A 16,141-nucleotide genomic window follows, 5' to 3' on the forward strand; every position below is an offset into this window, starting at 1 on the left:
GTATTGGCTCTACTGATTCAACCATTTTACAACTGTAGTACTTATTTACTTTGATAGGTTGCTCAGGCTTGAGAGTTATGGTTTTATAAACCATATTTTACAACATTCTTTTGGTGCTGTAGCAGTAGCGGCCCGTGGAGGGAGTTCCATTGGGCGGTGAGGCGGGGCGGGGGAGGGTAGTAAAATCCGGCTCACAGCTGACCGTAGTAATGTAAAGGAAAAAATAAATACGAATTTCATTGCTCGCGCTGAAACGCCAAATGCGTTTGTGCGCGCATTGAATTTCATTTTCTTAATTTTTTTCTTTACATTACTCCGGTCAGCCGTGAGCTGGAGTTTTTTTACCCCCCACGCTGCCCCTCCCCAGCCCCGCCTCACTCCCCCACGGAACTCCCTCCACGGGCCGCTACTGTGCTGTAGCCACTGGTCCTACTATGCCCAATGTCCAATTTCCATTGAAATCCAATGCAAACACAAGCCATTCGCTGATGTTAGGGTTTGCAACTGTCCAAGTTATATTCACAGTCAATAACAAATGAGTAATAGGATAGATCATTCTTTACCTGGCCAGATGATGGCTTCCAGCAGGGTGATCCTTCTAGTCAGAAGTCCCAGCTGAGCCTGCAGCTGGAGGAAGGACTCTAAACTAACCGCCTGCTGGGGAATTGAGAAAGAGGAGAGTGCGTATACAGTCACTCGCAGAGCTGGAAGAGTGTCCGTCGCTGAGAAAGCATGCTGAGAAACCAGATCATGAGAATAAGGAGGCAGGGGAGACCTTAGCAAAAGTTGGGAATATTGAAGATATTGTTTATTGATTTCTTAAATGTGGGGTAAGGCAGAGTTTTAAATCTTTTCATCCTATGAGTGATTTTAGATGATGCTGGAGATCCCAGAGCATCCCACCTGCAGAGGATTTTAAGGGTGTGTGTTGCAAGATGCTACTAAGTACTATGGCACCTATTTTACTAGAATGTTGTGCAGCGCAGCAAGTCCCCTTGCTGCGCTGCACTGCGTGACCGGGAAAGGGCAGGATTGCACCATATTTAAGACAATACAGCACATTCCTGCCTTTTTTCCCTGCGCTGGCACCCTTTTGGCAGCCTAGCGCCAATGCAGGCATCCTTGCACCATGTTTTTGTGCAGGAAGGGACACTTTCCTGCAGAAGAAAAACAATCCTGAGAGTTATATTCCTCCTTCATTGTGTGCCGCAGAATTCAGCACACTTAGACAGAGGAAGTAATGAGGAGAACAAGAGATATTTCTCCTTGTTACGTCTCACCTGAGAAGGCGTATCTTTTAGGCGCATTCCCTGGTCTACCAGTTCTGGTAAATCTAGCAATGCGTCAAAAACCATAGGAGTTGCGTGGGAATACCGAATAAGGCAACCCAGCGATTTGTGCTACATTGCCTTACTCCAGATTTTTATAGCCACTCATCGCCAAGCAAAGTGGCCTTGCATGGCTTCATAAATCCCATGTAAGGTTTGCACCGCTCTTGATCCACGTTGTGTGGTGCAAGAGCGGTGCAAACCATCTCATACATAGCCCCCTATGTGTTAATTGTAAAATAATAAGACAAGAACCAATAGGAGGGTGTCAGAGGATATGAAAATAGCACTGAGTCTAGATCATAAATTGGAGGTTCAAAATATGAGGATGCCTGATGGTGTATACATTGGGCATTACATTTGTATGGGTACTCTAGTGTACATCTCTACACTACTTATCATTCCAGATGTCAGGCCAGCTTGGCATTAAAAAGATAAGTAGTGGGAATACAAAAACCACACAATATTGTTTTGGATTTTGTGCCCAATTCTGAGTTTCTTACACGTTAATGGAGAATAACCGGGGACCAAGTACATTTTGATTGGAACCCATGATTCAGAACTGGGCCCAAACACCATTTGTGCTCAGTTTTAAAGGTATGGTGACACTGAGAATGAGGGTGTTATTTTTTGTAGTGCAATGTACATGGAGTAACCTCTTGATTCAGTCTGGTGAAAATGAGGGACACAGATAAGTGTCTTTGTTGGTGGAGAGAGAGTTCGGCATCATCTGGGAGGAATGGTTTGAAGGGATAGTTGGATATCTCTCAGCACATCTTTAACACTCATGGGAGAAAACATTGCTAATGATCTGAAGAGCTTGTCTGAATTATCAGTGTGTAGGCTCCACCGAAGTCTAAATCATGCCTGCTTTGAAATTATTGCATGCCTGGACCATTTTATGACATAATTAGATTAGCGTCTATTCCTGGTTCCTCCAATTGTTTCTCAGGTTAGGGCACTCTTCCATTGGGTATATGGACAATACAAAGATCTTGTTCCATAATATAAACAACAGCTAGGCCTGATGTGATGTCTGGACTTAACATGCAGCTGTGCTCCCCTGTGATGCTTCCCTAATGCCATCACTGAGAATTTCATGTGGTATTATCAAATGGAACACCTCATCCTCACTGGTAAGCAACTCTTTACCTTTACTGAATACTCAAGTTATTTCAGACATAGCAACTGTTTTCACACATTGGTGGCATTTGTTGTCATAATAGATGAAAGAATGACGAATGGCCATCCACACAGTTCAGTGCCTCTTCCGAGCAGTCATCTGAAGCTCCTGTCCATCTATCTGTCTCTACTCACCATGAATCCCAATCATTGTCTCCAAGATTAATACTCTCTCTGCTAAAATCTTCAGGGCCTCTCGCAGCTGGTGCATCCCCTCCCCCTGTGGACAAAAGAGACAGGTACAGCTGTGAAGGAATTGACCCCAGCGGGGAGGAGGGGGCTCATGCCTCCAGCCTTACCCGCTGAGCTCCTCTCCGCCCTCAAATCAGAATCTGCAAGTAGAGAGACAGGATTAACAGCCTCCGGAGGAAAGATTTGGAAGTGGCACAAACTATTGGCATTACTGGGTAGTCAGTCTGGAAACGTCATGCTAGTAGGCAAGGGTAAAGCATTCCAACATTAGCTTTGGGTAGTTGAAACAATGACACACAGACCAAAAGTAAAAAAGACACGCACACCCATAGACTGCTTCATAAGGGACTGTATGAAAGTTTGCGACAACTAGAAAAATCTGTTATTTATCTTCTGATGTGGAATGTTATGTTGAGCCCTAAATTTAGTAATCTTTAGAGTTGTTTCTAAAGGGCAGGAGCTCTAGATTTTCTTCCTTGGGCTTTATTCACATCAACTCAAAATTCTTTTAGTCTTGAATGTGCTGCCTGACCAGTCAATGTTGTGCTTTTTTTAACTTGGAATTACTTGATGGCAATACATATTTCTTCCTTCTATGGCGTTTGCCTTGTAGGACTTGTCTACCTTAGACCTTGTAGGCAGTTACTCTAGTGTGTCCCTGCCTTCGGCCACACAGAAATAAAATCTAATGCTTTGATACCGTGGCGCTAATGTCAATGCCTTTCTGCCATGGAGCTACTATCTACGCAGTGACTTCCTTCCTGCCTTGGGCTAATAAATATATTTCCGTGTCAAGCCCATCAGGGAATAATCATGATTTTTTCCTATCTTGAACCTTTCCTATCGCAGAGACTTACAGACTCCAGCTATTATTCCTCCTGACTTAGTTGAATCTAGCTAATTGTCAGTGCACATTACTGGGTAGAGCAGTGCTTCTATCTGAAGGATCCTGCCTTTATGTCACCATTCTGTAAGCCTGGTCTTTGATTTGTTTGGACCTGATCTTTGAGAGTGATAGGGTCCAGCCTTCATTGTGATCCAGTTCTCCAAACAGAATGTTTGTCACCCATGAGACCTAAGAAGGATTCACTCTCCTAGATTACTCATACAAGTACAAACCAATGTTCCCGTAGAATTTTTAAGCTTCTTCCACTGAATCAGGCAGACGTCCACAGGTCTAACTGGTGCAGATAATAGTGTTAATGTGTGCTCAATTCCACCATTTAGCTCATTGAGCAATCTACGTCCCTGATATATCCCTCCCAAGAACACACAGCTATGCATTCTCCTAAAAACCATCTCCATGCATTATACCTTACTCAGTGTGCAGCCCTACCAGTAATGTAGATCATTATCACTACTCCTCTTGACGGTTCACTAAGTTACAACACACCCTGAACAGCACAGGTACCAAAAGATAGTCAAAGGCAACATACCCTGGAAAGAGAGGGTGCATGCATTATGATCTGGAGACAGACAACATACCCAAAGTGACAATGTGTGAAAGAGCATCCAAAAAGAAAGAAATAACAGCCATATAGAATGCCAGCCAAACTGATGGGACAAGTGAAAATTACAATAGTCCACACCTACATGATGCCATGCTCACAGACTGGATGTACAAGAACCGAAACATGCTGTACAACCCCAGCCATGCTACAACACATCAGGAAGTGGAGGCGAGTCAAGCCATGCAGCGTGTTCAAGGCCAGCAGCTTTTATATGGCACCAGAAGATCAACACAACATCCCAGCCAATCTGATCCTTTCCTAACCAACTCTGAACTGGATCTCTGCAGGGTGTAATATCATAGAATACCCTTGGAATGATGATCATGGGATGTTATGGATATGAAGAAGAGGAAGTGAGAACAGAATGAGGGATAGTAGCTCAGCATGATTGACACGTGTGGATAGCAAGAACAAACCGGGTTTGTAGTCGAAATAAGCTCAACTTTGGTAAGATGGAACAAGCGCAATCTAATGGTAAAGGTTCCAGTGGAGGCACTGCACTGAGGTGGTTTTGAGCGCAATCCTTCCTGGTTTCAAGGCTTAATGAGATAAAGGGTACACAGGGTTGAAGCTTCATGATATCAAAGTGGTCCACGACCTCTAGGCTTCATGATGTCAAATGCATTCAGGCCTCATAGGTCATAGCATCAAGGCTTCATGATGTCCAAGGGATGCATGACCTTCATGACTACAATGCCTCCTGGTGTCAAAGATTTAAATGCTCTTGAGGGTTCATCAAGTCAATGTGTCAACGATGTCAAGGCTTCACAATGTTGGTGCTTCATGACTTTAATGTTTCACGACATTGATGCTTGTGCTTCATAACATTTTTACCTTATGATATAAAGGCTAGTGATGTCAAGGCCCAACGTAGCTGGCAAGAAATCTACATGAGGTAGCAGAAGAGATGCCAGAAGCACTTGAGTAGGAGTGCAGCTCCTCTATGACCCATTTGCTGATCCTCAATTCTGATGCGGAGACCAGACAAATTCTAAAAGGTTTTAATCCTCATCACAGCAATAGCTGTTCCATTTCTTATTTAACATTATCATTCCATTGAGAAGTTAGCCCTTCATCAAAATAAAATGATACAAACACCAGGGCAAAAGCCAGAGAAAAGCCCCACCTTCTACCACTTTGGCAATATGCCCATCAGAAGACTTCGACTTCTCTTGCCGAGAAAAAAGCTGAAGGAAAAACGTAGAGAAATACCACACCTATCAGAAGATTTTTTTTTTGTTAGGAAGCAAAAGTCTTAAAATGTTCCATGAGCCATTAGAACCCCAGAGTACTCCATTGTTTTCGATGGGGCGCTCAACAATCCAATGTTCTAATGCGAGTATTAAACTGAGAGCACACTCCCTCTGTCAGGCTGCAGTCGTATTGGATAATTTCCCTCACTTTTCTCTTTGAAATAGGAGACAATAGAAAAGGTCTTTGGGCAGCAGTGTTGCTAAGTGTTCTAACCCAGTTTAAATATTCTACTATCTATGATATTTCTCTTATGCTTGTATATTAAAATTCAAAAATGGAAATAATGGGCCTCACGTACAAAGGCTTTTACCGTACGCAAACCCTCTGAAACAGTAAGTTAGGAATCTCTATTTAGAAGGGGTGTGTTAAGGGCGTCCCTTCCAAATACCAAATTGTTATGGTATGTATTATAATTTAGGAACAAAATCTGGTTGCAAAAAAAAATAATATTTTACCACCAACTCAAAAAAGGTGGTAAATTATCCACAAACTGGAAAGGGTACACAAGGAACCATTTCCCCTTTATGAACGTTGACAAAAACGATTTTAGGAGTAGGCAGTGGTCCATGGTACCACTGCCTACCCGTAAAGAAGGTTTGTGTAACTTTTCATTTTATTTTTTAAACACATCCGTTTTTTTTTTAAGGAAAACAGGCTGCATTAAAAAAATTGCTTTATTTAAAAAGCAAACACAGACCTGGTGGTCTGCTGACCCAGCAGGTCACCGTTCCTGTGATTAATGCCAATCACACTTTGCAACCTAACTCATGACTTTTGAAGTGGTAGGTCGAATTGGAACCCACTACGATTCTGTATTTTGTGAACCAACCTATTAGTACATGGGCTGATTCACAAAATACCAATGCATTTGGTAGAATTCGGTCTGCAAATTGCAACCACTTTTACCAAATCCATTTTAGTATATTACAATTAAGAAAATTGCACTTTCTTAATCATTATTAGTCGTAATTTACGATTTTGGTATTTGGAATCTTTGTACAGGAGACCCCAAGTGTATTTAAATTGGCACTTTTTACTTGTATTAAGAGTTTTACTTCTACATTTTAAGTGTATTCAGGGATGCTGCATATGGGTCCTACAAACACGAATGACTTACATTATAATGGAGTAAGGGAGGCCGACAAGATTCAGAAATGGTCTTGCCAAAAAAGTTCTATAGCTGGTCCAAACTGGGTGTAAGTCAAGGAACTAGAATTCAGTGCATAATGTTTGCAAAATGCATGTGGAGAAGCCTGGTGGCTGCTTACATGCGATACAGATTTTGAGATGCCTCTGACATAGAATAGAGCTGCTTTATTCTGATTTGCATGAGCGTAGATTCCCACGAAAGGAGGATGTCCTGAAGTAATCTAGTATCTATTAAACTATCTAGTAGGCTATGAAAGCCTGGGTTGCTTCTTTGCTCGGTGAAATCTTGCAAAGGTAACAAGTGATCTAGAAGAGCCTCAGAACGCACACCTTGTGATGGACCCTCTCACCTTCTAAGAAGAGCACAAGAAAATACATTTTTGGCTCAAATGTAAAGCTGACACAAATTTGGTAAGCAACACTGGATGAGGCTTAACACATCCTTATCCATCAATAAAACTGTCAGGGCTTCTGAGCGGAGAGAGCTTAGAGGTCATTGACTATAAGTGGGCACAGTTGAAACAAAATTTCGTTTACATTGAAACAAACTTGATCTCACACAAAGCCATTGGCTCAAAAGGCGGATGCATCAGAAAATTCAGAGCAACTTACAATTCTCATGCTGAATGATCTTTTCCGCTGGGACAAAGCTGTTGAAGAATGCTTTATTGCTGGTGGCATGGTCCGTAGAACATGGCGTTAGATGCGCGCTTCTAGAGCTCCAGTGCAGCGGCCCCCATGGAGGCAGGTATCCTGGTACCTGGAGTGTCTCTGTAGGAGGACTGGGCCAGCTGACTGCATCTGGGAGTGTGGGCGAGCCATAGAGGGTAGAAGGGTACCCCAAGATGGATGTGAGCAGGGCAGAGGATGCGGCAAATTGACCAATATGCAGGGGCGGCTCCTCCATTTTGGTGGAGGAGAGTTGCCCCACTGCTCAGAGCCAGGAGATAAAAAAAGGAAAAGATAACAAATGTATTTATTCTTTTATTTTTCCCTGGCTGAACCAAGTGGCCCGATTCTTGTATGGGCCAGGGCCCATCGTCTAAGATGGCAGTAGGGAGGAGGAGAGTTGTACACTGTAACATTTCCCCAACCCAGGTGGAGTAAAGGCACAGACTCCCAGTGCCTGAGCGAGCATTAGTTCAGGCCACTCAGGCCAATCCTGGCGAAATTGGCAGCTCCCGGTGGAGGAGATTACACCCTGAGTCACCGCGGAAACCGTAGAGGCTGTTTGCCTTGGAGTGCCAGTGAGTTGAGGGTGCAGTGCGGACACTGCACCAACGAAAGCGAGTGGCATTATTCCACATGGTGCTGCTCCGGGCCCCCTCTGACCCACAATGGCTGTAGTGTGGATGCTCGTGTATGGCAGCCCCTGACCAGAGAAAACAGGATCTTGGTTGAGGCGTGATCCCAGGAGGCCCCAACACTGCCATCTTGTAAGACTGAGTACAACGGCAGAGACTCAGAAGGTCCGAAAGACTGTTCAGGACACTGTTAAGACTACACCAGACTTGGGCCTGGAAGACCATACTACTGCAATTTTGGCGCCCATTGGAAACATCAAAGTGGCCCTGGAAAGCAAAATTGATGCAGTGGCTCTGGGGCGACTTTGCACAGACCACAGGAAATTGGTGAACAGAGTAGGTGAAACAGAATCCACTGTGGCCCAGCAGCACCCCAGAGGGACCAATAGCATACTCACGATTTGCCAATTTCATAGAGGCGGTGGGGTTGCTAGACCTTTGATGGGAGCAACATCCGGGGCAGCGTCAGTACTTGTACGCGTCCAGCTCCATGATGCCACTGTCTAGACTAGACCATATCCTAGCACCGCGCCACCAAATGGATAGGTTCAGTCACATGAGCTTTATGCCACGTGGAATATCGGATCATTCACCACTGATCACAAACGTACCGATGGGCATCCCAGGCCTGAGGGGGATTTGACGGTTGGATGTTTGAAAACAGAGGGACAGAGATACTAGACAGATGACCGCCACTACAACAGATCTGTACTCAGCAGACAATACTGGGACTGTCAAGTCTGAGGTGGACTTGTGGGAAGAAAGTAGCGATCAGAGGGCAGCAAATTGCCCATTTAGTGGATAAGAGGAAGAGGGACGAGGAAAGTAGGGAGGTGGAGGAGTGGCTATTGGAGTGGGAGAGGGATTATGTCGCCACACCCTCCAGAGAACCGGCTCATAGAATTGAAGAGGTGAGACAAGAGTATACAGCCGTCGTACACCAAAAAGACTGAGCCCAATTCTGAGCAAAGCAGGGCATGCTATACGAAGTGAGCAATAAAGTGGGAAAACTCCTAGCCTGGGTGGCAACAAAAAGAAGGAAGGGCAGAGGTGGATACAGGGAATCAGAACGGGGACGTAGTGATAAGGAGACTCCCACCTGGGTTGCACAAGCATTTGCTGCCTTTGTTTAAGACCTTTATAGGACCCGCACTGATGATAGGCGGAAAGACCTGGATAGGTTTGTCAAGTATATCTCGACTCCCAGACTTGAGACCGAACAGAGACTATTATTGGAAGAGGAGATTACCGAGGGGGAGAATGCTGAGGCCATAACCCAAATGCATAGTGGCAAAATCCCAGGCCCCCATGGGTTTCCAACAGAATTCTTTAAATGCAAGAAATCCAGAGTTGTAGGGTCGCTGCCTTAAGTATTTCACAAGGTCCAAAAGGTGGGCAGGCTTCCTAAAGATCTCAGGGGGTTGATGATTGGTTTGATACATAAGGAGTGGAAGGTGCCTGATGACTGTGCCCCCTACAGGCCCATTTCGTTGCTCAACTTGGAAATGCAGATACTAGCGAAAGTGCTGACAAATCATTTGGTGCAGGTGGTGGATTCCCTAGTGGCCCCGGATCAATCCGGCTTGGTGCCTTACAGGGCTGCAAGGCATAAATTGAGGTGGTTGATGGGATGCTTGGCTCATTGCGACAGACTAAGTGAATGGACGGTCCTAAATGGCCCTAGATGCTGAGAAGGCATTTGATTCTTTGGAATGGCCCGACATGGAGGCTGTCCTTGAAAAGATGGGCTTTGGTCCGAACTTCCTATCTTGGGTTGGGCTACTAGGGATCCTGTGGCCAGAGTCAACAGGGTGTTCTCAAGGGAATTTGGGCTATCCAGAGGTACTTGGCAGGAGTGTCTGTTGTCCCCCCTGCTTTTCGCAGTGACACTTGAGTTCCTAGCGACATGGATCTGCACAGATGCATTGATACACTGCCTCCGATTGGATGGTGGGAGGACGTCATCTCGTTATATACAGATGATATCCTGCTATATCAGGCAGACCCCAGCACTCCATATCAAGAATCATGTGCATTTTAGACATTTTTGGATCCGATGCTTGAATCCGTACCAATTGGCACAAATCTGTGGTGTTTCCGTTGGTGAAGGGCAATCTAAGTCGGGAAGGGAGGTACCCCCTCAGGTAGGAGACTCAGGTTTTCCAGCACCTAGAAATCTTTATAACACTACCTGAGAATTATTTCTCCAACAAAATATGCTGAGGATCCTGGAGGCGTATAGGAGTGATGTGAAGAGGTGGAGGAGACTATCGGTCTGTCTACTGGGGCGAGTGGCTCTCTACAAAATGAACTATCTGCCCAAATATTTGAATTCTCGTTGCAATATAGGGTGCTGGGCGCTTCCCTGATGAGCCACGCAGTATCCAGGTCCTTCATGACTGCCTTCCACCTCTTGACATGCTATGAAAAAAATGGGAGAGGGATCTGGGCAGACTTGAGTACGATGACTAGGTTATGGCGTGTTGATACCAGGGCAGGATTTTTGTTATTATCAACTGAAACTCTTTCACAGGACGTACTATACAAGGAGCCGGCTCTCCCGGATGGGGAGAACAGCTGATGACCGCTATCTGCGGGGCTGTCTGATGCAGGGTTCCCTGATACATACGATTTGGGAGTGCCCAGGGGCCTGAGCCTACTGGGAAAGAATAGGCAATAGATTATTGGTTGTGTTGGATTTTAGAGTGATGCTCACTCCACAATTGATCTCCCTAGGCATATGGGGGAACCAGGCCTAAAGAGCTATGCCTTGCTCTTCAGAAATGTGGCCCTGATGGTGGCACAAAGAGATCTGATTAAGCCCTGGGGGGCGAAGTCTTCGCCGACCCTGGGGGAGTGGGTATGGACTGGTGTATGGGGCAGAAAAGTTGGTTTATTGGACAAGGGGCTGTCCCCGTAAATGTGACAAAATAAGGAGTTCATGCATGGCAGCAAAAGACATGAGATTATGATGGTGCAGGAAAGGTTAAATGTAACAAGTGACAGGAGTGTGCCAGGCTTCAGACAAGATGAGAGGTCATGAGGAATGGAAAAATACTATGTACTGTTCCGCCACAGGATGCAGACCAGCCTGGGACTAATTCAGGGGGAGCTGTCATTTGTGACTGTATGCTTGACCTCATGCCTCTTACAGTTGGGGGGGGGGAGGTTGTTCTGTTGTTTATCCATATATGAAACTTAATAAAAAGAAGTAGAAAACAATACAATTATGCTTTATTGCTGATAAGTTATCTCTGTGAGTAAAATGCTAACTAGTAGCATATCGGGTGTATTCTCTGCCGTTTAGAGGGCTTAGAAACGGAAGAAGTGAATTATGAAGTTCTACATAAAAACAAACTTTTATTTTGTAATACTACTTTAGGGACAATGATGGGTACCAGATATGTGTTGGGGCATGGCTAGGGAAAACCTTCTCCACAAGCTACTTACTCATAGTTGCTTTAAAATTGCATTTATGAAAATGGAAACATTCATTCTAAATGTTTGGCCTGAAAAAATGTAAACCTAATAAATATGAATAAGTGTAAGAAATGCAAAAATTAAGTTATGTGCAGCAAAATATTCTTTTCTGTGGTGCAATTTTTTTAAAACAATGCTATAATGTCTTGGAGAAGGGGTTGTCTGATCCTGTCCAATAAAAGACTTCCGGGTGGGGGTTTGTCATGCAAGCCACAGGTTAAATGCTTCTCCCTGTGCTCTGCATCACTGCTGACTTCACCAAAGTTTGATTCCGTACGAAGGGAGATTCTTAGGGTGCTGCAGCATTTGCTGGGCAGGTGAACTGGAGCTGCTTCCGGTGACATCAAATGGAGTTTATTGGAGCCGCTGTGCCTGTACAGCAAGGTGGTGATGCGGTGCTTGCTCCAATCCTGCTTTGGATCCAAGATGGCCACTGCATCAACCATTCTTTGGGGGATCCGGGTGGAATTGAGAGCCGCCGATGCACAGAAGTGTGAGGTGGAGATACCTTTGTGTCTTATTGTGGATCCTCTGGATTTAACTTGTTTCCTCATCAGTTCCCCGACTCCTTAGGACATAAAATTCCACCATCTAGAGAATGTGCGGTGGTTGTTGAGGCTATGAACTTTCAGGAGCATAAGGGTGGTACAGGCAGAGTGGAGGCATGCAGTGCAACAACACAATTTATACCATGAGAAAAAACATTTTCTATTGGGAGAGGTGCAAATGGAAAATAACAAAAGTGGTTTATATAGGACAACAAGCAACAGAGGTAGACTTCAGAGGCCACCTTATCATCTGTGGAGTACTATTTCCACCCTGACTGACACACTGCCTCTGGAGTGCCTGAAGCGAGTGAAGCTACTTGAGTAGACAAACACAGTACCACAGCAGGCGAGAGGGCACTCATGGTTTCATTTGAGAGCCTTCACATGAATGGTCAAGAAGAGATTGGCGGAAAGGTTGAATAGGCTGACTAGGGTTTGTGAGATTCCTACAGTCAGTAGAGAAGCTAATTGCAGTTTTCAAGATTTTGGCAGGGGAACAGCAGGGGTCAAATGGCTCTTATGCATATTTCCAGAGCTGTGCTATAATTTTGATCAATGCCGTGGAGGACTTCTTGGAGAAACTGGTGAAAAGCAAGAGGTTGACTAATATCTATTGCTGGGTTCAGAAGATCATGAAGGCGAGAAAGAGTTACAGGCTGAGACCTTTCTTAGGAACACAATGGGTACTTATACCTCCTGTGGTTAGTACATAGGTCAGCACTAACCACAAGAACAACTTGTGGCAAGCTGCGAGGTCGTAGACCTGTGCTGCTGAATTTTTAACAGGCGTCACAATGGGACTTGATTCTTCGATAGGGTGCAAAACAAGCTAGGGTGCTACATGTAGCTCGAGGCCAGTTGTTTTTCCTTCACATTAGCCCTGTTATCATTGCCAAGAGCTAAGATTTCCATTAACTAAAGAAAAAGGGCATTGTCAAAGGAATCCCAAGCCAATGTACAGTATTTGAACTGACTAAGGGCGGTAAAGTGACCCTCTTCCGTTAAGTTGACTCGACAACAGCCTATTCAGACTCTCTCAAAGCAGGAGGGTCTCTCTTGTAATGAGATTGCTTAACGTTATCATCCGTTCCCACGTTGCTGTTGTTTCATGAATGTTGTACGTACCCACTGCATCTAATGAGTTCTGTTCATGCCTGTGGGTCCAATGCCTTGGTATTTGCCCTCGATCTTTTGGAAAGGTTCTAGTTGCAGGAGGTCCAGCTGACTGCTTGCCTGCCTCTTCTTTTCTCATTAGTAGTTCTTCCCATGCATGCAATGCTCGTGGCTGAGCTGTTGTTCTGTCTGATGCTTATATCATTCTTGGAATGACAGATGTTAATAGGTGACGTGCTCGCACTGGATTGGTTCGATTTATAGGAAAGAAGAGGCTGAGACATAAGGATACTGATGATATACAGAACATATGGTGAGATCTCTGTAAAAAGTACCCTAATTCTCAATGTCTAAAATATCAGTTTTAGAATACCCAAGTGTTACCACTAATATCCTAAAAATGCGACCTCACTTTGGTAAGACACAGGCTTTGGTCACTGCAGCAACAGCAATCTCTGCTACAGAAGCAGAAACTCCTGGCTCAAGGATCCCTTCGAAGCCACAAAATGATTTCTGAAGTGCTGTTTCAAGAAGAGTTCTGACTGTTCACTAGATGGAAGCGCTCTAAAGAACGAACAGAGAAGCTACTGTATTGCATCCACTACACTCCGTCAGTGGTGCCACAAAACATGACCTAAAAAGGTTGCTGTAGCAATTGATGACATATCACCATTTACAATTCAGAGACAGGCGGTGTGGGCTAGCCGTTGAGGCCTGGGTTCAACACAGGAGCTCAATTTCAGCATATTAAGATCAGCCTTAGACAAGTAGCTATTCTCTCCATGTGTCTCAGTTCCTTAGCAGAACAACGGAAATGATCACAAGAGAAGTCTAAGTCTCACCAGTGCAGTATAGCCTCTTGTTGGCTGCTACTTGGGTGAAGTCCAAAGGCGGCGTGCCTGCTTTTGTTTTCTCTTGTCTAGTGTGACAACTCAAGGGATGAAGTGTTATGGAAAGGAAGTGGAAGCATGCAGTTATTTGCAGAAGCATTAATCTGATAGGGACACAGCAACAGGCATCAGAGGTGACATGCAGCTGGCAGTAAGCAAGAGGCAATATATTTCAGGCTTCACTGCTGTATCTCTCACAAGCTGCCTCAGGGAGGAGGAAAACGCAAGAAGCCTGGCACCTTCCACTTTCTTGTACGCTTCTGATGTTATCCATGTAAGACCATTTCTGACATAAGAGCTTATGTATTGTTTTATGCAACAATCAAATGTACCAAGCTCTCCATGCATGCAAGTCTACCCAGCCAAATGCCCATTCCTGTCTCCTGGTGTCTGAAAAGACAAACGGGTGGAGCTCATGACAGGGATGAGGGAGCCTAGAAGAATCTAGCAGTGTAACTCAATGTACAGTAGGGAAGTGGGTGACACTTTGAAAAAAACAGCGTGAAGAATAAGGCACCCATTCCTCAAGGGGACTCCCCCATGCCAGAGCACACCTTTTGCATTCTTCTCTCCAACCCACATCCCGTTGCTGAGTCACAAAGCATCTGGTCTTAATTTAACCTTTATTTGCCCCCCCCCCAATCCCATTGAAGCCTCTTTGGTCAGGGGACACGACATCCTCTGCATTGTCCAGCATGTGCAACACCAATGGGTATAAAAGTGGAAGATGCCTAGACTCCCCACCCACACTGAAAGACATCCAGCTGAGAGGGACCTCGGAAGAGACTGGATAGCTGATCCCTGGAATAAGAAACATGATGGATGGAGTGGTACAAATGGAGTGCAATGAGAGAAGCGAGGAATGTAATTAATGGATGTAAATGTTTCGTCCTAGTTGGTCATTTCTCTACTTTTATCTAGATTTATTTGAAATGCCAATTTATTGCGAAGTGACCAGGTTACTACTCACCTGAGTCAACAAGAGGCCTTGAAATCTCATTGCACACATCACTTAAGTGCCTTATTAAAGGTGCCAGTCAACGGAGAAAAATTATGCTTTTTACACAAAGTACCTTATGATGACTTGCTTGACTGGGTTTCACTCAATTTTGATGATTATAAAGTTGATACACTCTTACTTTTGTGGTTGCCAGGTAAGTCCGCCATTGTGTGGACCTAATTTGGCTGGTGATATCACAAGTGTAGATTTCTCTTTGCACCATTGGACTGTGTCTACAAAGGGCTGAGGTGCAGAGAGAGGATAAAATTGTAACACAATGCCATCAGCAGTACGAGGCACTCAAAATGGTCCACGCACTGCAGACCAAGAAATGCATGAAACCCAGAAAGAAACATCAAAACAAATTTTACGGAAAGTCAACATCAAGTGCACTCTGTCAAAACTGGTCACCCTAAGGTACCGTGCAATATATCATGTTTTTGTCCTTATTAAATGTTAACCAATGGTAGACGACAGGCAGCCCAACATTACACATTCCTCATTTCATTAGAAGTTTTTTTTCCAAATAATATACTTAAGAAAAGATTTTTGAATGTCCATCTGATCTTGGAAGACATCAACCCCAATGTCACTAATTTAATTTAAACCTACGATTAATATTTCGCCCCATGAGCCACATCACTGGCAGCGCTTACTTACATTTAATAAGCATAGGTTGACTGGTTGCAATATCATTTCCAAAATATCAACCTGCAACAAAATCGGCTTCCAACTCCCACTATGTCGCCCAGGTAATAGATGTGGAGTTAAGAATAGTAAATTTACATTTATTTATATATATTTACCTGGGCGATATACTTTAGTTGAAATACTATAGCGCGTGTACATTGATATTATTGACTTCAATATTGTGACATACAATCATAAGAACTTGACAACATAGCTTAATCGCAGAGAACATTCTTTTCAGATTCTATACATTTAATGTACACCTAACATGAGAATACACGCCTTATACCAGAATGGAAATCACCAGTTGCCATTAAAAATAATGATTTCTCACAGTCCTAAGAGATGGAAGACACGTTTTGTTGTAGGGCATTTGACAAATACATTATATGTATGCATTCATTGTAAATATACACCTATTTTGTGAGATCTGTTACAGCGTGAGATGTCACCTCAGTCGCAGCATCCATTAAATCATATAACATAACTCTTTGTACAGC

At 44.2% G+C, this 16,141-nt stretch overlaps 1 protein-coding gene across 6 annotated transcripts in view; it reads right to left on the bottom strand.

Moving 5' to 3' along the window:
• The window catches only part of EMID1 (EMI domain containing 1), a 431,309-nt gene that overhangs the window by 11,722 nt on the left and 403,446 nt on the right, over positions 1-16,141 (bottom strand). For 2 of the 6 annotated variants that reach the window (XM_085632751.1, XM_085632748.1), the window contains one exon: positions 2,646-2,730. In XM_085632751.1, the coding sequence (XP_085488877.1) occupies positions 2,646-2,730 (85 nt within the window). Of the gene's footprint in view, positions 1-563; positions 658-2,645; positions 2,731-16,141 lie in introns of all 6 variants that reach the window. The other 4 variants (XM_085632749.1, XM_085632746.1, XM_085632750.1 and 1 more) reach the window with 2 other exon arrangements.

The sequence above is a fragment of the Triturus cristatus genome, chromosome 11, assembly GCF_964204655.1.
Source record: "Triturus cristatus chromosome 11, aTriCri1.1, whole genome shotgun sequence".
Lineage (NCBI taxonomy): Eukaryota > Metazoa > Chordata > Amphibia > Caudata > Salamandridae > Triturus > Triturus cristatus.